This window comes from Idiotropiscis lumnitzeri, chromosome 16 (assembly GCF_059441095.1).
Source record: "Idiotropiscis lumnitzeri isolate Australia: NSW breed Sydney's pygmy pipehorse chromosome 16, RoL_Ilum_1.0, whole genome shotgun sequence".
Classification (NCBI taxonomy): domain Eukaryota; kingdom Metazoa; phylum Chordata; class Actinopteri; order Syngnathiformes; family Syngnathidae; genus Idiotropiscis; species Idiotropiscis lumnitzeri.
The window spans coordinates 3,695,902-3,717,683 of NC_142406.1; the positions used below are offsets into that span (position 1 = coordinate 3,695,902).

Genomic DNA, 21,782 nt, shown 5'->3' on the forward strand with positions numbered 1-21,782 from the left:
TAGTGTAATGTTTGTTTTTTTTATCTTGTTGAAACCGGTATGCGGGTGAATTTGCCAAAGGACAAAAAGAATTACACTTTGAACAATGAAATGACATTTTAGTCTTTTTTCTTCCTTTCAGTTTTTGTGGTTAATGGTGAACGACAACATTTGAAATGGAAAGTCAGCCATTCAGTGAAGAGAAAATGTACAGTACATAAACACACTTTCAAATGATTATTTTTAAAAATATATCATAAGTATGTTGGCTTTCACAAGAATTTAGTAGGAAAAGGTGTGTGAAAATTGTGGACATTAAACGAGCCAAAAACCTGGCATTATTGTTATAGAGGTAGGATGATTTTTTTTTTTTTTTTTAAACACATGAAGAAATGAATTACAGTACTATAACAATAGAAAACTGGACTGTTTTCTACAAATTACACAATTTGTTTGAAATCCTACCAAATCCTTGTGAAAAGACTCATTGGGATGTTTTAAGGATATTAAAGCAAAGATCTCGACAGCCTGCATAACACTTAACGTGATATATTCCTCAGCAGGTTTGCCATTTGCCATTTCCGCGACAGTCGGAAAGTGTGCATGCTAAGACAATATAATCCTTCACTTTCATTTGCAACGGTACTAACAAGTTACTCAACATACATTACAGTACTAAATTCAAACAAGCGCATCTAGGTCTTCCTTGTGGAAATTAACATTTGTTCAGGCTTAATTCAGCAGTTAAAACATCTCAGCTAATTACCAAAAACGAAGAAATGAAAACACTCAAATACATTCGAAGATGTCTGAAATATTCCTGAAGGATGTTCTTAACTGGGCTTGAAAGTAGCTACAATACTTTTGATCATAGAAATATATAAACAGTATCATCCCACAGACGTATCATTCGGATTGTTGATTAGTTGGCCACAGTCAACGCGACAAGGTGGTGAATAACTGAGCAGATCAACAGTCATTCAACATTGAGTTTGAACAGTGTGTTTATCTTCAAATACACCAAGTGGACTGAATCACTGTAATATACTTTAGGCCATGAGCGTCTGTTACATTCTTATGACCTCTTCAAAAGGAGGTCATCGTAAAATGGTTGGAAAAATCGGGTGACATGAAGCACAGCGGCTATACGCGTTCGGGACAAATTCCTTTTTTGGGGTTAAATGTTGAGAAATTAACTTTTGGTTTTCTGCTTTATATATATATATATATATATATATATATATATATATTTATATATATATATATATAAAACCAATAATTAAAAAGGCTTTCGCATCTAAGGCAATAAATGTGCTTAGAAATGAGCCATGTTAACTAATACCGTTTGTTAAAGGTGCTAAATGTAAAAAGATAGTTGGTCCCGTCACACGCTATACGTCTCAACACAGGTTTCCGTGCCAACGACTGTTGCAGTAAACCAGTCACTGACATATAAAACTGTCACTATAAAACACGTACACTATCATATAATTAATTATGATCTGGTCAACTGAAACAGTTCCTAAAAGTAGAGAAAAGTGACCGCTTTTACATATAGCATCTTTAACACATTAGACTCACATTTCCAGCAAAGTCACCTGATGCAAGTTTCAAATTTAAACACTTATCTTAAGCAAGATGTTTACCATCAACAACGTTCTGAAACATTGTAGATTTTCTTGTGGAAATAAAAGCTATCATTTGTAAATGTAGCACATCTTATCGGTGGGGTAAATGTGTTATTTTAACAACCAGCTGATCTCATTTAAATAATAAAAATCATTAATCTCGTCAGAACTGGCCAAATTGTTTTCTCCACTCCTACCACTTCATTACTTTCATCACGAGTGAGTCCTCTCGCTCCTGCCCAGCTTCTTTGGATCCTTGCTGGGCATGCACCAGTCGTCAGCCTCCGTGCTGGACTGGTAGTGGCGCAGGGCTGACTTGTTGAACACGGGGAGCCTCTCCACCGACTCCGAGGACAGGGCCTGAGAAACGGCACCGGGTTACACCTCGTTTCTATATTAGGTATTATTAGTTTAAGTTGTGTTAAGATTAACGGAATGAATTAGTTTAAGACCACGTTGACAGTCATGCTGCTGAACGTAATATAATGCCTAACCCTTCACACAATTTCCTACTACCATCTTCCGAGAACACATAGCTTCCAAAAGGGCACATCTGTTATCAGCTGTGAAGGGTCTTGTGTTACATTATTCTGACATCAGTCGAGGTTGCGTACGTGATCGGCTGATGGTTATTTTGGATAGATGATCACTTATGCTGTTGTCACCTTTAAGTATATGACAGCTGACGTTCCGTAGCCCTCCATAGAGTAGAGCTGCAGGTCTCCTTGAAAATACTTGGCATAAAGACGGGAGATGGGGAGGCCATAACCAAAACCAGCCTGGAAGAGAATGGTTGAAGGGATGAGTAACAGCATGAAGCTGTTAAATATTAAGGTATTGCCCTAAAACGGGATCTTTCAGTTGCTTCATCTTGTCAAGTGGACTTTGCATACTTTATAAGCTCATTTACAAACTGTGCACTTAAACCTCACCAGGGGGGCGTTACGAGAGTTGTCTATGTGTACAGGACTGGGAGCTGTGGAGTACATATAACTGAAGAGCCGCTCAATCTTCCTCAGGGGGACTCCACCTCCTCTGTCTGACATCTAAAAATAGGGCGAGGGGATAAAGATGGTTTGGAAAGAAATAAGACGATTTTACCTCTGCCACGTGAACTGATTTACCTTGATAGTCAGGTCCTCGGTGCCCAGTGAGACGCGCACTTTGATGGCAGGCAACAATGGGCTCGTTTCGTGGGTTTCCACTGTTGCTCGCATTGCGTTCTGACAAAGAACATTAAAAAGACAGTTAGCGGACTTGCATGTAAAGGTTTGTCGTCGCTTGGTTGCTCACTGTACCTTGAAGAGCTCAAATAGCATATGGTAAAGATGTGAAGGCACATAAACGATGTGGAGGGGCTGGTCTGGGCTTTTGGCTGTAAAACATTCAGCATTTAAAATTTTTTTAATCCTACCTAAAACCTGCGGCAGACATTACTAAATGCAGCAAAGTATTTTAAATTCAGTATGGCATGGAACAAATGGCCGTGTCTGACTTACAGTTCACTTGTGTGACTTCCATATCCGGGGAGGTCAGGTAATACTGCTCACACAGCATCTTTGATGTTTCATAGGCATCTTTACGTGGAAAACAATACAAGCAACTTTGTAATCATCATATAACTGAGTTATATATAACACAGACTCAATAAATCCCAGCCATAAATCTAAAGATAACATGTTTTGGCACTCCAGCCTTTATACAGACTATAAAAATGTGATTAAATTCAAACAACGATCTATGCAAGCTCTGTGCGTTGGAAAACAGACGATACATTCAGCGCACGCGTGTGTAAAATAGAACTGAGCACCATCATTCATTACCTTTTACGACCTCCACAACGTCACAGGTGGGATCAATGCTTCCGATATGCTTGGGGTGAGCCGGGTTCACGCTGCCGTCGAAGATTAAAGCTACAGAACACAACGCAGAAAACGTTTAGAACCATGCGCAGTTCTTTATCTCATCTCTAATCATAGAGCTTATGATTATATTCTTATTATTGCACCTGAGTGTGACATAAGTGTGAGGATGAACTCACTGATAATCACCAAGTGCTATACTGACTGTGCTGGTTCATGAGCATTCGCGTGGAGATGCGGCTCATGTAGAAGCGGTCCAGAAAGTACTGCACGTTCTGGTTGGTGACGGGATCCACGCCAAAAGCCTCCTTGAACTCCACCACACCCTGAGCCATTGTGGGCACCACGTTGTTGTGCCGATTGCGGATTTTGATCAGAGTTTGCGTGAAGCTGGGAACACAAGCATGATGGATGTACGCTATTGTACGAGTTTATGCGCAACATAAATAAATAAATATTCGCTTTTAGGGATGGCATGAACATGGAAGGTGCGAAATTTCATTCTCTCCCACAATAATGTATTTTTTTTTACAGTGTAATATAAAAACAATTACCCGCCTTGTTATACCAGTTCAATAGCAACTAACTGGATTGATTGTGTGCATGTGTGTGTTTAGTGTAAATGCCTTACTCTGTCAGGCTCTCCTTATCGTCTGGATCTTTCTCTAAAAACTCGACAAGCTCCAACAAACTCTGTGAATACCTAAGGGAAGCAAAAAAATAAATAAAACTGAAGATGGATTCAGATTGTTATGGCATTTAAAGATGCAAAAAGACTGAAAATACAGTTTGTCACATTCTAAACATTTGGAGTGAACGATACATGAAGTTCTTTATGCAGGCCAGTGAATGAAGACGAGCTTGCAGAGTCACACACTCAAGTGCTGAGAAAGTAGGTGAAAGGTGAACAATGCAATAACGTCTCTCTCTGGCTGCCCATCAGATGACCCTCACTTTATTTCGTCACATGGAAACATCTGGTGACCTAGAAACGTATTCTCATTCCATGAACAAAACCACAAAATTCACCTCAGTTGCAGTCCTCATACGTCAACTCATGACAGTACGCACGGCACAAAAGAAAATGCCACAGTGCAAGCAGGCACGTGGGCCAAATATATCCATACTAGACATGCCATGAAGTCAGTTGGGGGCGGTGTTACTGACTGACCTTTTCACAGTGAAATTGCTTCACGTGACTCGTGCAGAAACACAAAACAGATAGTGACGACAAAAACAGTCAGACTGGAGTCTGAAGTGGAGGATTGCGCTCTAATGTGTTATTATTTCCTCAAACATTATTAAGATAGACAAAAAATATAAGAAGGCTACTAGTCCCGCAATGTTAGTTACCTCGGCCATACACTACAGTGCACCTTGATATGGGCGCGACTCAAACAGACAGGCATAAACTCACCTGTCTGAAGGTTAAGATCATTATCACCAAAAACAACACGAGCACTAATAAAGATGATGTGTGCTGCATAAAAGGCGACACTCACTCTTTTCACAACAAGTGTTGAAAGAAGGATTACGGGAAACGGATCGTGAGTCAGTATCATCTAATCTGACACAGATCATGAGGCCTCTATCACGTGCATTTAATGTGAATTGGGTGAGGGAGGACTGTTTTATCCAGCTTTAAGTGGTCATTACGATATCAAAGTTATTTAAAGTGCTGTAATAAATCAGCATGACTGGCTTGAACTTCTTAACACAAACAGTATATAATAACCAGGTTGAACAGAGTGCTTTTGACCTTGAAGCTGTGGATTTGGGCTTTATCCTTCTCAGGCCGTGGATGCAAAATTGGGCAGAAAAGGAGAAATTATGTAGTGTATCCTACCAACTGGTGAGCAGCTTTAGAGAAGGGGTGCTGAGGAGCTTGTCCGGGAGGAAATCAATTTCCTTCATGATGTTAGCCAGCCTGACAGGGAGCTCCTGCCTCAGGAACACAAAGGAGGTCTTCTCACAGGCATTGGCAGAGCCTGCAGTCACATGGGTGACACAAAACAACTTTGCAAACAAACTTTGACCCAATTGTGTCAAATGATGACGGAGCGCTTGTTCCAAAAGCCCATAGATTGAAGAATTCTGTAACTCCTACTGTTGATCAAGCAAGATGAACTAATTTTTTTCAAAAGCTAATTCTTAACATCTAATATAGTCTAATAGCATCTGTCATGTCTAATACACTTGATTTAACACATAGACAATTGCATCGGTGCCAGAAGGCACAGCTGCCCTTGAATGCTTGCAAGACCCTCTGCAACATAATTCGACTGTCCTGGAAACGCTTACCGAAGTCAATGAATTGCTTCATCGACAAAGGCGAAGGCGAGAACTTGGAAAACCTCTCCACTTGCTTCGGTATTCCGGCCACTGAGCTGTTTTTCATCAAAAACTGTGCGAACTTCATTGTTGCAGTCCTTAAAGAACCCAGCTGTCATGAACTCTCCGTCACTTCACACACTCCAGTTTGACGCCTATTGTCTAGCAAACACAAAACCAAAGCAGGCGCTTGGTTAACATTGCGTATAAGATGGGCATAAGTAAAATATTCGTTTCCCTGCTACAGGGCGTCCGCCACGCATATTTTGACCCTCCAATAATGATGTTTGGACTGTACTGTTGTTGGGCGGAGACGACAACGGATTGACATTGAAGCGCACCAATGGCCGCCATGTTTGCTGGGTGTGGGCGGGGCGTAGCGCAGTCGAGAGAAACTACAGCAAAGAGCAACCCGAATGACCACAGCCTCCCCCACCGTTAAAATGCTTCAACTGCATACGCTAGCTGTTTTTTTTTAATTTATAACAAAACACTAGGTTACTTCGTCAGTAGGTCCCACGAGTGCGCAAGCCCTAGTTGACGACCGACTTACATGCAGTCGCTGAAATAAATCAATGCGCGCCTCCAATTGATTTCGGTATTATACTATGCATGCAAAGAGATGCATTCAGCCTGCTGTGCACTCGCAGACAATCAAATGAGTGAACATTTTCCACTATTGTTTGTCACTTCTGCACACTGCACGCCACTTGAGGCAGTGCATAGTACATACATAATGCAGAGCCATGACCAAACATTTCTTTAGTTACCCACTGTTTATGCTACGATCATATAAACGACATAAAATGACTTGTACCTGCACGAGAAGCGGTTGAGGACCTCCAATTGCCTTCTGCGGGAGTCCAAAAGATGGCAGTGGAGCAAAACGTCAACACAAAAGCGCAGTCATTTACTTGAGTAGTCCAGAAGATGGCAGTGTAGCAAAAGCCATGACAATAGGACAGTTCTTGTCTATGGAGGTGGAATTTCCTCGTCCTCTTTCTCAGCATCATCCTTTCGCTCCGCTTCTGGACCTGCACCTGCATCATGTCTTATTAGAGTCTTTGCACCTGAAATGCACCGTGTCAGCCGCTTCTATCTGTAAGTCTTGCTGAACGGTTTAGAAGACCAGTTTGGTGGCTTCTCCATTTAAATGTCATTAAGATAAAGGATGTGTTGAAACCCTCGGGCGTAGCAGTGAGACAGCATCTTTCCCCGTGACACATCATTCTCAACACGAGTGGACAAGGTATGAACGGAACGCATTAACGGACGGGTTTGTGACTAACATAAATGCATGCATTACAATTCTAACGTGAGGTTTAAGTGACTGATGCTTTAGCTGCTCGCTGTGGATTTACTACAAGAGACATGATAATTAACATCTGCCTTCTGCAGGCGTTGCATGGTACACTGCTATAATAGTTATCCTATTCGGTTCATGCATTTGGTATTTTAAGCTGTCAGGTAGCATTTGCTGCCTGGTCACGTGTTTTTAATTGCAGAGTGACATTAGAAGCAGTTTATTTATGCAAATGAAACATGACATGGTAATTACACCTATCTATAACAACATTGTTTTCTGATCACCATTATGAATTCATAAATAACACAGTGTCATACATATTTCCAAAAGCCCCAGTAGAAGACCATGTCGGACAAAAGTGACCTAAAAGCAGAGCTGGAGCGCAAAAAGCAGCGCCTCGCCCAGATCAGGGAGGAGAAAAAGAGAAAAGAAGAGGAGAGGAAGAAGAAAGAGGTAACCAAAAAAGTAAGTTGACAGCATTGCATTGAAGTTAACACACCTGTGTGTTTGAATCTATTTTGGGATTCTCCCGTGCAGGCAGAGAACCAACAGAAGACGGAGGCGACTTCAGAGGACTCAGACTTGGACCGCAAGCGTCGAGAGACCGAGGCCCTGCTGCAGAGTATCGGCATTTCACCCGAACCCCCTTTAGGTCTACACCTCCTTGATAGACTTAATGATGACGTGCTGTAAAGATACAGTATTTTGTCCGTACACTATTCCATCTGGCTCACAAGTCTATACTTAGAAGTGTATCATCTTCCTGTGCTCATTTCTAATAGATTAGTCGGACTCCCGAGGGTGTCTTTCACTTCCAGTTGGCTTTCAGAAATGCTGTTCTCTTGTGGTCTAATACTGTAACAACGCCTTATAGCTGGGAAGCCATCTTAGAAGCTGAGCCACACAATTTTAACGCCACTTTTAAAACAGTTTAATGTAAAAAAAAAAAATAAATAATGCAAGCCTGAGCCAATTGATGCCATATTGTTTTGGATTGTTATCTATTTTTCTTGTATGTATCTTGTTATGCGAAATTGGCATTTCCATATTTTTTTCAGTGCCAAATCCTTTATCCCCGTCCAAATCAATGAGCACGCCCAGTGAAACGGAGAGCCAAGATTCAGCTGATAGCGGAGCAGCAGGCAGGTATGGCGCAATTTAACTTAATTTTACAACACATTTTAAAAGCATCACGCGCCACAAGAATGTGCTATTAAAGTGTTTTGGCTTGGAAGTAATTTTATCACCTAATATTTTGATATTCTTTCTGTGTTGTTGTTAATTGCATCACAGATTTAGGTAAGAATGACTAAGTTGTGTTTTGCATGTGATGACAAGTCATCGTGTCTGGAATTTGATGACCACTGAGCACATGTAATCATCACCTTAGCTGCTATTGATTTTCTACAAATTGAGTTGGTTTAAAAAAAAATAATAATTCAAAAACAGTCATGCCTTTTTGTCTGTACCACAATGGCAGCTAACTGTGGAGGTCGATGTTTTTTGGCTGCCAGGATGGCCGAGTGGTCTAAGGCGCCGCGTTCAGGACCCAGTCTCCCCAGGAGGCCTGGGTTCGAATCTCGAATTTCCCCATTGTGGGACTAATAAAAGGGAATATTATTATTATTATTATTATTATTAATGATAACTCGGGGCGCGTTGTCACACTGGTGTCGCCAGGGGTGGAATTGGAGACAAAAATCAAGTTTCCAACATGAAAGAAATTATTTAGCTTTTCATAAGTCAATTTGACAAATTGAGTGAGTTACCTCCAGTCCCACAAACACCCCTGGACTCCCCTCAATTCGTGGCTGTGTCTTTATGTGCTTCACTTTCATTGGTCAGGTATGTCAAAAAGCAAGTTGGAGGTACGAAGCTCAAGGTAAGCAAAGCTGACAACCAAAGGAACCCCGTTCTCAACAGAGCGGCACCTATTGTGTTGCCATCATGATTTATCGGATCAAAACATAGCGGTGACAGTTCGCCTTTCAGTCCTTTTGCACTCTGCTGGTGACTTTTTTACTCAAGCCTGGCTGTCTTCCTCAATTTGTAAAGATGGCCGTGTTGAGCCTTAGCACAGAAATTGACAATCTGTATCTTCACGGTTACGGTGAAAACAGTCATTCTGGCAGGTTAATGAAATGGCTCAGGCTGAAGGTCTGATGGGTGCACTCAGTGGCCCTGAAAGGTATCATCAAATTGGGAAGTCTGATTGGAAGTGTTACCTTTCTAAAATGGGAGATCTCGGCGCCAGTTTGCCTTAACTCTGTATATTCCTCTCTGTATAAAACGTCTACGGCAGCTTTTTCCTCATGATCACATGATCATCATACCTGGCAGGCATGTCACCATGTATGTTTCACGCTGATGTGAATTTTATGTGCTGAATTTGATCAACTTGAAAACGTAGAAGCAAATGATAAGTCGTCACGCCTCTTTTCAATCGACAGATTTTTGTGATATAAAAGATGATACATCATTTTCAGTACCGCTTATCCTTTCGAGGGTCTCAGGTGAGCTGAAGGATCTCATGAGTGGGGAAGCTTTCTCCAGACCGGGCTTGTGCTGTAAGATGTGACAACAGAAATGTCAGAGAACGCCTACCAGAACATCTAAATTCTATTTGGCGTTAATCAAAGACACTCGGCGCCATTGAACATGAGCTGGAATGTGAATTATTTTCAACAGGCAGCCAGTCATAAAAGAGTGTGCACACTTATGCAATCACTTCATCTCAGTCTATTTTTACTTTACAGGGGTGGAAATAAAAATGAGTTGGTTACAATTATGGTGGCTTTTTTCTTTTTAATATCACAAAAAACTGACATTTGGACAGTAACATGTCGACTTTTTATATGCTCCACTATATAGTTGTCATGTATGCTCTTTTACCCCCTCTGTTGGTGATCTCAGGACACTGCAGTGGGACACGGATCCCTCTGTCCTGCAGCTGCAAGCAGATTCTGAGCTTGGGTATGTCATCTAAAAATAAAACAAAATATGTCTCAACAGAATATGATATACAAATACATTTGGAGGAAAACAAATTTACAATTCAATTTAACAGTAATGAAATGAAAGTTGTTTTGAGTTTTTCAATAATTCTAAGAGCACCTTTCTTTGTGAACCAGGCGGAGGATGCAGAAGCTGGGTGCCTCGAAGATCACGCAAGTTGACTTCCAACCAAAAGAGATGGTCTTGTACAGCAAGGAGACGCAAACGCCGCTCGCCGCCCACTCATCTGAAGGTGAACAGTTTTGTGTGTGAGACATTTTTCTGACAGACTCCCACAAGTCTTAGGTTCAAACAAACTTTGCGGAGGTGCAATTTAGATACTCACAGAGTTTAGTGGCACACCAAAAGTTAAAGGCCGAAGTTTCATGTTGCAGTAAACTGTCGACTTTGGGTGGTTGAATTTGATACTCTTTTGGTTAGCCAAGTTCACAGCCTGTAAACCTGGAGTGACTTAAAGATCTCCCAAAAACAGAGCTGAGGGCAGAAAGACAATGTCTGCCTGTCAATTGTTGTGTCTTCAAACAGAGCACATAATGGTTCTGACTCCTGGTTATAAGTAGAACCAGAATGATAGATTGAAAACGGACCCAAAAATGATTCCCGATGGATTTTGGAGCTCTTCAGCGTATGTGTGTTGTAGGCAAACTAAGAAGTGAATTTCTGTAACTGTGTTTATGTTTTCATTGAGGCGTGTGAGGGTTTTGTGTGTGCCTGCATGTCAAGACGTGTGCGCACTATTTTGCAATGTGGAGTCTAAACACATCCATATGGTCTACACCGAGGTTTGATGCTGCACAGGCTTTTGCAAAGTGAGCACTGGAGCATTGCATTGACTTATTTTGCAATCATATATATTTTTTTTTTTTTAAATTGGATGATGGTAATAAAGTGAAACATAAAAGACAAAATATATGTTGATCCTCCTCAATTCCACTCAAAAACGTCCATACTGCACAAAGTTTAACATCTGTGATTCTTAAAGTGTGGTTCACTGGCGCCCTCAAGTGGCACGCAAGAGAAACACTGCCAAAATACAGTTCAGTTGTGTTCAACTTTTAAGCATCTGTTAGAACTTTTTTTTAAACACTTAGCTTCAAATTGTAATTAAATTTTAACAATACATTTAAAACCATTAAGTAAATTTCTTTCCCATATATTTAAGCACAGTGTTAATGTTCAATGCGAGTATCATGTTACAGTGTCTTACAATAATATTTAATAATATATAATATGTGTCCTGTTTTTGGAGAACAGACCTACTATGCTACTGTATTTTAATTGTGGCCATGATGGTAGTACCTAGAAAGTTAATTTTTTTTTTCAGAGTTACTTGGGAAAAAAATAAAATGTGAGAACACTTTCCTAGACTTTGGTACAGTAGAAAACCGTTCCTGGATTATCACAAGATTGTATCGATAGCGATCTGCTACAGGATCGCATGTGTTATGATTGTGAAGATGTACCTAATATCGTGGCCAATGAGATTTTACGCAGGCCTCTGCACACATTGTATTCACATGTTTAGTGCCTCTGCATGTGGCGATGATCTATTCCGAGATCTGTCAAGGAAATAGGAGGGGCAAAGGCGGGATGCTGATGAGGACAGACCTACGTGTGTGTGCGTGTGCGTGTGCGCGCGCACTTGATGGTTGCTGGTAGAGGGGGCATTGGAATCCACACCAGACCATCTATTATAATGACAGGAAGCAGGAAGTACAACCCCTACAGTCACATGGCTGCCAGCTGTCTTAGCAACTCGAGGGAGGAAGATAGAGATGATATGGAGTGACTGTGTGTGTGTGTGCGTGTGTGTGTGTTTAAGAGAACATCTGGGAGCCAGAACTGGGCCGTACAGGTCTACGGTGTTTTGACCCTGGCCTTAGGAGACCTTTCTTTGCAGAGGACTACAAAGCGAGTGTGTGTGTGGAGAAAAGAAAGCAGCCTGGCCGCGTGTTTGTTTAGTCCAGATTTTGTGATTGCAAAACTGACTTGCAACACAAACAACGCTTTCAGCTTGTTGCGGCAATCTAGGAACATGAATATATAACTTTTAGCTCTTAGTATGTTATGACACATGCATACATATATGTATATATTAACATTTTGCCATATTTGAAATGAAATACAATGTAGGCATCGTCTAAAAAAAAAAAATACATAAAAAAAAAAACCATTTAAATATTTTTACAATATAAAGAGAAGTTCGGAAGGGGGCCCTATCCGAAAGAATGATACCGTGTGGGAGAAAACCAGCTGGTCTCTGCAGAAAGAGTCGTTTAATGATGGTGGTGCGACCAAGAGGGGCGGTTCCCTTAGTTTGATATGCTTGCTCTGCGTGTACTGTATGCCCACACAAAAGTGCGTCCATAGTATACTTGTGACGACTGGTGTCAACTTCTGACCTCTGTGTGTCTCTATTAAATGTTATTTAGGCCAAAATTCCCCTGATCTTAATTGCATTCAAGAAAAACTTCAATATTGACATTGTGTGTAGCCTATCATAATCACTTTAAGTGCTGAAGGTTGACTCAGAGATCGTCATGAACTTTTGACCTCTAGCTGTCCAACGCAAGTTTGTTTTCAGTCCTAAACGCCGAGTTGAAGTACACGTGTGTCCTTACATGTTTGCGTTTTAAGCATGTACAATGTGTGTGCTGACTTTCACATTTCAGTTTGCGTGTGTAAAGTGTGCGCATGAGACTTTCTCTGAAACCATTAAACGATGAGTCTTTTCACTTCCGAGACCAATTGGATTCTCTATAATCGTGATGAGTAGCCGTCTATGTGTGCTCCTTTTTCCCAATAGCCGCTCAGCCATCGGTCTGTCCCGAGTGTCCATTGTGTTGGTCAATAGGATTAGCCCCAGTCACGGTTCTCGCCAGTTATTTACTGTTTTCTTAATGGATTTGAATGGCCATGCTTGTCGTAAGGGAAGGCCACTTGCCTTAGGACATAGCAGAAAAATCAAGCAGGGTCAAACATGGTGAGTGATAGTAACCTAATATAGTGAGGTCAAACAAAGTGTGAGTTAATGGTGGTCTGTCTTGTACTGAAAGTGTTTTGGAGAAGAGCCTCATTTGTTTTGCATCATAAGTCCATATGTTTGTTACAGCGTTGTACATGTGATTCATCTATTTTTGCATTTTAATGCAAACGCAGCTTTCGTAAGATGGCAGGGTCATACCTTTCGACTCATTCTTAAGATGGATGAAGACACAAACTGGAATGGTGCAGTGTTTCAGACAGTTTTCAAAGTGAAAATAGTGCTGGTAATTCTTTTTTTTTTAAATACAAAAGCTATCGGTTGCTTTACTGGTTCCCAGAATACAAAGCCACTATTGTTATGTTGTTACAAGCAGGTAGTTGGCACTTTCTCAATGTCCCGTCACAAACAAAGTGCAGAAAATAAAGACCACCTGAAAAAAATGTGGTTATGTGTACTTGGATACAATTAAATGTCTATTAGTTCAAAATGAAGCATTGTACAATTACAGTAATTCTATATTTTTAGATTTATTTATTTCCGTAGCATAGCTGTAATTTGAAATAAAAAATATTAGGAATGTTGAATTCATTTTGACACATGTACAGCGGCGCATAGTTCACGTAATGAAACCACAATGTGGCCAACTTTTCAATCAAACAAAGACTTGTTTCTCCCCTCAAACCTTCTTTGGACCAGCTAGTCCCCACTTGGCCACGACCACAGTTAATGCCACGACTTCAAGTCAAGCGATCGCAGTCTGCTGATAACTATCTGTGCGGGTACTTACACTTGGGACGTTGGCAGTAGATGGAAAGGTCAAAGAAATTGAAGGCTCCTTGTGCGTGCAGCTGTGCACATATCCATGTTGTGCAGGTCAGCGTGGGTGCAGTGTGAACGTGGCCCTCGTAAAGTGGTTCTGCTCAGTGGTGCCTTAAAAGACCTGTAATGGGGCACAAAGGTGGTCATGAAACTAAGAAGATAAAGCAAAAGTGAGAGACTGAAAAAAATAAATAACTGCAGTGTACATTCTATCATTTTTCAGTTAACATTGTTGTCCACTATTGATTCAAATGTCAAGAATAAATAGACTTCCAGAAAAGCTCACATACACGCTGTTCCAGCTAGGGGTCACTTTCCAGCCTGAGGACCACCGGACTTTCAGGACGCAGGCGGAAACCCCGAGTTATGATTCCATCAGTAATTGTTTGCAGTGAACCGCAGGCTCGCCATCAGCAAAACGGCTCACTGTGTGTTCTAATGTGATATTGCATGTTTGGAAAAACCCTGGTTGGGTTAAAAGTTCACAGGGTCTGCAGACATGTTGTTGTATCTGTCTGTATGAGTTTCTCGCGCTTATCGTGTTTTCTGGACCATTAGTTTTCACGGACTGTTCGACTTCAGTATATAGTTGGTCAGTAATTCGCTCCTTAAGTACGGTCACATCAAGAAGAGGCTTTCTTGGACGTCCGGTGGACTAGTTATTTACTTTTTTTTTTTTTTTTTTTTTTAAATACCTCACCTGTAAGGACGCTGTTATATTCACAATTAAAAAAATGTCATTTCATAATGTGCACACAACCGCTAAGTAACTTGCAAGCACACATTCCCGAGCTGACAAAGCGACCACCCTCACCTTGAGCTCTACTGTTATGGAGCAATCCAACAATCTAAACTGCAAATACATGAAGTGATCCTGAACACTGGCAGCTCATTGGCCTGATTACAATTATTCATAATTATTATTATTATTCTCTGTGTTGTTTTTATTTAGGAGCTCTCACTATGTTAAAGACAGTTTGCAGTGAAATCTCTGTTACAATTGTTGCTGTAGTTTTGGAATGGTTTTCTCCAAGTTTAAAATAGGTCAACCACTGTTAATATTAAGACAGAAAAACCATAAAAGAAATTACTGGTGTAGTACGAGTACAACCAGTGGTTCCACGGGCTCTCTCGAGTGGTACGTGAAAATATTGTATTAAACATACAGTATAAGTTCAATATGTTTAAATGTAATCTTTAAGAACTTTTTTATTTTTATTATTTTTTATATATATTTATATAAATTTCTAATATAATATAATTCAATTATTAATAATGTAATATAATATATTATATTAAATTATTACAATATATGTATATATAATATACATTTATATAATATTTATTTTAATTTTTATTTAACATTTACATGCAGTAAATTCTAATTGAATCATTTAAGGAGAAGATTTTCTCCCCTATATTTAAGTGCAGAGTTCTTAATTGAAATATGCATAATGTTACTCTGTGGCTGTATTTTATTGAATACACATTTTGTTTTTGATATTTAAATTTTGGTCATGATGGTGGTACTCAGCAGCCTGCTCGGCTTAGTTTTACTTAATTGAATACATTTTCTTCTTCTTTCCGACACAAAATATGTTTTGATTTTAAATAATATCCCTCAAAAGTTGCACCGTCGGCAAATAAATGGCTCACTTTGGAGAGACTACATCTTATTGACGACAACAGTTACACAGCTAAGTTTCATGACCGATGTTGACTCTCGGCAAAGTCATCGTTCACATGCACGTCCATGAAAAGAATTGATTTCATCTGGTGCTTTTGTCCAAGACATGATCAGTGCCGAACATTCACAAGGTTGCTGCGCTTAAAACTCACCGCGCCAACGCATCCACTGTGTCCAGCGAACTGACGACGCGTTCAAATCAAAGTGAATGGAACACACGCCCCGTCAATATGAAACAGACATGTGGGCTTTGTGGCCACTTTTCAAGGTTCTGCAAAGAGGAGTGTGGTTTCATGAGTTTTGTATGGTTAGGTAGTTACTGTATATGTTTCAGTATCTGGGTGTATGCAGCCACATATGGAAGCAGTTCTCTCTTACATTGTTGTTGTTCCAGCCAGGCGGCTACAACAGGCCGCATGCATGTATGTGCGTGTGTGTACTTGTGTTTTCTGAAGGCAAAATTCACATGGAGGGTAACCACAGTGAGTGTACCAAGAGGAAGCTGAACAAAATGCACTCTGTTGTTTGACTACAAATTCACTGCACTGAAAGCACATATAAAGAATATCACTTGGGGATTTAAGGACCGACTGACTTTTGCGAGACTGGGAGTGTCTCTTGTGGTCCTGCACGCATAGAAAGCAGTGCTTCTGGTTCTCCAACTCAGCAGGGTCCCATGTGGTTCAAGTTCTGATATTAGAGAAAAGTTATGTCATTTACAAGGCTCATGGCATTCCAAGTGAGTCACATATGATTGTAATTTTTCCCAGAGAGCACCATATAAGGTGCACGATCCTCGTCTTCATTTTTGTCATTCTCCAATTTACTTTGGCAACATCGACCTTCATGATATTTGCCATCTGATGAGATGAAATGTGGAGGGATAAGATTCCGTGTTTTCCCCTTAGTTCTCAGTCTTTTTTTTAATGTCTTGAACTTGACTTTTTGGGGTAAAACAACAGCGGGCTCAGGACGTGTGCCTGGGTGGTCGCATTTACAGTACAAAATCACTTCAACTCTCCAGAGGTTTTCATTTTAAGAGGGTTGCAGGTTCACTACAACGGCCAGCCTAATGTTTACTAAACCTTTGTTTGACCTGTTTGTGGTTTTATTTAATTTATTCATTTATTTATTTTACACTTTTCACTTAGGAAATGATGCTTAAGTCAGTGAATTAATGTAAAAAAAAAATAGCTTTAATGCCAACACTGGCAACAAAAACAATTTGTCTGTGGTTTTGAGGGAAAAACACTAGAAATTTAATATGCATTGAAATGAACTGTTCTACCAGCAACGGATCCAGGCCTTAATTTCCAAATCATCATCATGGTTTATGGCCTGCCACTTGAGCGCAAAGAATTTGATGACTTCGCTTCTTGGCTGTGTAGATTGACTTGAACATGAGATTCTAAAACTCTCCAGTAGGGGGCACTCTTGGCATATAAAGCATGCTCAAATGTGCTGGTAGACGGTTGCAAACTTTCGTGTCAAGGGCTTTTGCAAATACAATTAAATTTAACCACTCATTTAGCATTTAAAACGTGGTGTTACGCACAATAACTAAAATCCATGAGTACAATTGTGCATTGATATCGAATGTTACAACTGTTTGTGTTGGATATTGTAAACACACTGCACACAAAGTCCTTATTAGGCTCAAGCTTGCAAAGTTGTCACTCGGCCTTTTGCCCTTTTTGTGCCCACACACCTATCATTGAAAATAATGCGATATACCACCAACATGCAATTGCACACGACCAATCCCCATAAGACACACTAAGATGCAAATAGCTGTATGTTTGAGTGACACAAAACGCCTACCTGGCATTGAGTCCATGCCACTGCTGTGATTTTATATAAGGCAATTCTGTTGCTCCTTCTCTCTCTCTCTCTCTCACTGGTTCGTTCCCTATTTGACAGTTTGGAAAGTTTGAAGTCATGGGTTTTAATCAGGGCCTTGCGGCTGGGCTCAGAGCATGCCGTGGTGTGGTATGATGGCTCAGTTTAAAGATGTGGGTCTGGGACCGGGCCAAGCCTGGGTGCCACTGCTTTAGGGAGAGAGAAGAAGATGGGGAGACATAGTGAGGCAGAGAAAGAGGAAAAAGATAGGAGAAAGAATCAGTTGGCACCCACAGCACCCACAACAGCGTCATCCGCAGACCACCAAAGGGCTGAATAGACTGCTTTAATGAAATCTGATTATGTGCGGGCATGCACGTGTGAATGCAACGTAGAGACGCACAAACTTGTACACGTACACTATCCATTGTTCTGATGAGTGTGAAGAAATGCGGTGGCGAGAGGAACTAAATCATCGTGTGGGTTTTGGTCTCAGCAGATTTGCATCAGGTCCTGCTGCTCATGTGTGTATGTGGGGACAACTTTGGATGCTTCTCTGGCAATACTGACTTGATGGACCGCACTTAACCAAGCGCTATGCTCTATAAAAACATATGGAAGCTTTTAGTGATTAAGTGCTAGGATTTTAATATACTTTTTTTTAATGTGCTGTAAAGCGATTCAATTTTTATAACTAATTAATCAACATTTTTTCACATTTTTCAACTATATTTCATGAAGCTTGAAACATATATTTACATGAATAATATCTTGGAATTCATGTAGCATCACCAAATATGAAGTAAATTTTCATCCAAAGATGGTTCTAATAGCTTTTTTTTAATCCTGATTACGATCTAACCGTCATTTTTCTCAAACAATTCTGTAAACTTATACGGTACATTTAGTTCTGCCCACAAGCACCACACTCCAGCAGAGTTGGTTTGCAAGGCCCAGCGGTAACTCGAGCAGGGTGTTTTGTTCTGAGATGATGTGCTGAAGACGTACAGCTAATATGGTACCATTTTTTAATTTGGCTTTGCAAAGTATGTAAATAAAAATTATTATTTTAAAATTACAAATTTTTTGACAACCCTAATATATATATATATATATATATATATTTGCATTTGATTGAAGGAATAAAAATCAAACAATCACCCAGTTGCATGGGGTTATAAGTAACATGCTTTGGTGCAGAGGATGGCGTGCATGTGTCTCTCTTCAACAATAAGACTTGTTCTCATTGAGGGTATTGTGTGTGTGCGTGCGTGTGCGTGTCGTGCCATGGCCACATTAGAGAAGCCTTTCAAGTCGCCGTGGCTGCCTCCTATTCCTCCTCCTCCGCGTTGTGCTTGTGTTGTGGTCTGTTGAACAGACAACCTCCCAGGACCCCTGCGAACTGTTTATGTGTGTGTGCCATTATGAATGCATTTATGATCTTCTCCCCAAAAATCCCCCAAAATCCATCTGTCCCATTTCCGCCGCCACCTCCCCTCCACACACAGTAACTTTTTATTGGGATTAAGGCATTTGAGATCTGTAGAGATTATGGGGTCTGTACAATGCAGTCAGTCCAATTGTTGCATCTGTGGTGACTCTGTTGCTTCTGTTACATTGAGTTGACTAGCATGGTATTGAATTATTTCAGAATAAACTATTTGCTTTGCATCAAAATCACAAATAAACATCCATTCATTTTCTAGACTGCGTGCTCACCTGAGTGTTTTTCTCCATGCTCCAAAGTCAGAACTACCTACTTATCCAACATCTCGTGGGCTTGCATCGAGTTCCTTCGTGATTCTGCACACAAGATGCAATATGAAGAGTAAGCACGTGGACATACGGATTGGATGTTTACCGAACCTGTGAAAAAAAAATCATTGTGAAATCAAACAAAATTATTGCAATGAATTCCACAAACGTGAGTTTTGAGTGTGCATGTGTAATGTATGAGTAACACCTTGGCAAACATATTACAATGTGTGTGTAAATAACGCTATGGCATGAATGTAGACGAACAGCATGGACATTGGGAACAAAGGGGTTAATAAACCAGAAGCAACGGCGAGCGCGGGTGGTGGTATGCATGGTGAGCAGAGAGCAAAGATAGGTGAGGGTCTTGGTCCAGATGAACATGAACCAGTGAATTTGAAGCCGATCTATGTACTACATCTCCGTAATGTGTAGATGTGGTTCTCTTTCCCCGTACTTGCCTCATTCATCACCAATGAGAACCTATTTCTCAGTGTCACTGGTCCCACTTCAGTAACATGAATGTATGTTTCCATCCAAAAGAAATAGCGCTGATATTCTTGGTGCAGGATTGTGACAGAGGAACTTGATGTATGGCAAATGGCAGCAACGTCAACAATTCCTTCATGGGAGAACTGGACTGTCAAGGCATCAGTGAGGTAACCCGTCGGCCATGAATCACGCCGCCTTGCACCAGAGGCCTGTGGTCCTGAGCTTTGACAGTTTGAGCGCCCCTCAATGTGGTCGCGCTCTCTTCTTTTCTCGCTCCTCCCATCTTCCTCACCACACATTCCAAACCACTGGTCTGGACATGACAGGATCAAGAAAATAGGACAGACATAACAGAAAAAGAAGGAGAGGATACCACTAAAAGGGCTTTGCTTACATTACTTTCCACAGTTGGTGCGCTGTTTCCCTGAACTTGTGAAGTTTGGAGATTAGTCACTGACCAATGCAAACTGGGACACTGGCACTGGGGAGCACATTTATAACGTCTTACTCATACACTCAGTGCACACTGAATGGAAATGATATATCAAGTACAGTGGAACCTCAAGTTACAGACGTCCCTTTTGACAAACAAATTTTCGTAGATTTGCCTCCATGAAGACAACAAACAGTGTTGGTGTAATTCTGTCAAAATAGGCCCACCTCCATTATAGATGTCAGAAGCAGCCACGTTTTACGAAGAAAAGCCAGAGTAGCTTTTTCCATACAAGTAAATAAAGCCCGACTCAAGCACAAAAAAAGGGACCATTATGAAAATTATTAAAAGACATTTTGAGCAAATTAACCTTTTAAATATGATATCCCATTTTCTGATTGAGATTCCCTGGATCTGTACGCCAAATTCAACCAATGAACTAGAAAAAAAATCACTATTTCTCTTCATAATATACATTATACACTACACATTATATTAATTTTTAAGCACACATAAAAGTATAACTTAGTTTTGAGGCTTGAGCAAATTAATTCCATTTCCATTCATTTCAATGGGAAACATTACCTTGATTTATGAACATTGAAGTTACAAACGGGCTCTCTGGACCAATTGTAACTCGAGGTTCCACTGTATACGAAAGCCTTTGTTCTGAGGTGAATTTAAACACAAAATGTGAGATGATTCATTTATTCATGCACAATAACAATGAAGACTAAGATTTGCTGTCTTGAATAGCAGTGCCAGGGCGGCCATTATCAGCTTAAGCATGTCCAAGTGGTAAACGCACGGTTCATCTGCAGCAAGAGCAAGCTTTAAGCGAGTGGTTTAACATTGCCCCAGGCCGTACTCCAGCTGAGTAAAACACACCCTGACATTGTGTGTGCGTGTAGATGGAGGGAGGATCTCACATCTGAGAGTGTGATGTAGTCACTTCCTTCCACTGGACTAAGCGCCTGTTGTCAGTTTGACCCGGCGCCAGTTAACCCCTCACCACCCCTGGCACTGTGGGCAAGGAGTGTGTGTATGTGCGCGTGTGTGTGTGTGCATGCGTGCGTGTTGGCAGACCGCAGGTGTCTGGCCACATCTTCGGAAAGGCCCCGCCGACTCTCAGCATCTGTTTCAGAGGGAGGCCGCAAGAGAAAAGAGGAGGGGAAGTTGGCAAGGGTTACCAATACACAGCCTGAGGGGAGTCGCGGGGGGGTTTTCGGGGGGTCGGGAGCTGACAAGCAGGTGTCTGTGTTGACAGTAACCTTTCATGCTTGAACTCCCACCTCCTTCCAAACACACACACGGCACACACTGAAAAAAAATCCTGGATAGTCAAGTGTAATTGCCGAGCCTGATTGGAGGGAATGTAAAGGGAATCCCCTTTTACACATACATACCATTGCGAGGGGTCAAAGGTGACAGAAAGACGGGAAGAGGGAGTGAACACGACTATTTCGATTTCCTGCCGTGTTTTACATTCAAGTGGCCATGTGAACACAAAACTGTTTTGTTTTACACAATACTGCAATCTATAGATGCGTGTGTGTTCCTCCCCTCCAAAAAAAAAAAAAACAACAAAAACCAGGCTCATTCACATCTGCATGTTTGTAAATGACCCGTTTGGACTTAATTTTTGGAAAG

General features: G+C 40.9%; 2 protein-coding genes across 9 annotated transcripts in view; one reads left to right on the forward strand and one right to left on the reverse strand.

Moving 5' to 3' along the window:
- Positions 1 to 91: 91 nt before the first annotated feature.
- The window catches only part of pdk4 (pyruvate dehydrogenase kinase, isozyme 4), a 55,816-nt gene continuing 34,125 nt past the window's right edge, over positions 92 to 21,782 (reverse strand). For 3 of the 6 annotated variants that reach the window (XM_088318235.1, XM_088318236.1, XM_088318240.1), the window contains 21 exons: positions 19,172 to 19,255; positions 17,435 to 17,661; positions 16,209 to 16,303; positions 15,766 to 15,884; positions 13,895 to 14,047; positions 10,447 to 10,595; positions 10,221 to 10,347; positions 9,999 to 10,088; positions 9,596 to 9,671; positions 6,618 to 6,840; positions 5,771 to 5,962; positions 5,316 to 5,457; positions 4,101 to 4,172; positions 3,675 to 3,859; positions 3,431 to 3,520; positions 3,107 to 3,184; positions 2,906 to 2,982; positions 2,732 to 2,830; positions 2,540 to 2,653; positions 2,273 to 2,386; positions 92 to 1,967 (listed from right to left, as the gene is read on the reverse strand). In XM_088318235.1, coding sequence (XP_088174361.1) covers positions 1,821 to 1,967; positions 2,273 to 2,386; positions 2,540 to 2,653; positions 2,732 to 2,830; positions 2,906 to 2,982; positions 3,107 to 3,184; positions 3,431 to 3,520; positions 3,675 to 3,859; positions 4,101 to 4,172; positions 5,316 to 5,457; positions 5,771 to 5,888 — 1,236 coding nt within the window. In that variant the 5' untranslated portion in view covers positions 5,889 to 5,962; positions 6,618 to 6,840; positions 9,596 to 9,671; ... (6 more) ...; positions 17,435 to 17,661; positions 19,172 to 19,255 and the 3' untranslated portion in view covers positions 92 to 1,820. The remainder of the gene's footprint in view (positions 1,968 to 2,272; positions 2,387 to 2,539; positions 2,654 to 2,731; positions 2,831 to 2,905; positions 2,983 to 3,106; positions 3,185 to 3,430; positions 3,521 to 3,674; positions 3,860 to 4,100; positions 4,173 to 5,315; positions 5,458 to 5,770; positions 5,963 to 6,617; positions 6,841 to 9,595; positions 9,672 to 9,998; positions 10,089 to 10,220; positions 10,348 to 10,446; positions 10,596 to 13,894; positions 14,048 to 15,765; positions 15,885 to 16,208; positions 16,304 to 17,434; positions 17,662 to 19,171; positions 19,256 to 21,782) is intronic. The other 3 variants (XM_088318237.1, XM_088318238.1, XM_088318239.1) reach the window with 3 other exon arrangements.
- Positions 6,738 to 21,782, forward strand: part of dync1i1a (dynein cytoplasmic 1 intermediate chain 1a) — a 31,520-nt gene continuing 16,475 nt past the window's right edge. The window contains exons 1-6 of one of the 3 annotated variants that reach the window (XM_088318222.1): positions 6,738 to 7,049; positions 7,437 to 7,571; positions 7,644 to 7,758; positions 8,165 to 8,252; positions 10,020 to 10,079; positions 10,238 to 10,353. In XM_088318222.1, the coding sequence (XP_088174348.1) occupies positions 7,452 to 7,571; positions 7,644 to 7,758; positions 8,165 to 8,252; positions 10,020 to 10,079; positions 10,238 to 10,353 (499 nt within the window). In that variant the 5' untranslated portion in view covers positions 6,738 to 7,049; positions 7,437 to 7,451. The remainder of the gene's footprint in view (positions 7,050 to 7,436; positions 7,572 to 7,643; positions 7,759 to 8,164; positions 8,253 to 10,019; positions 10,080 to 10,237; positions 10,354 to 21,782) is intronic. The other 2 variants (XM_088318223.1, XM_088318221.1) reach the window with 2 other exon arrangements.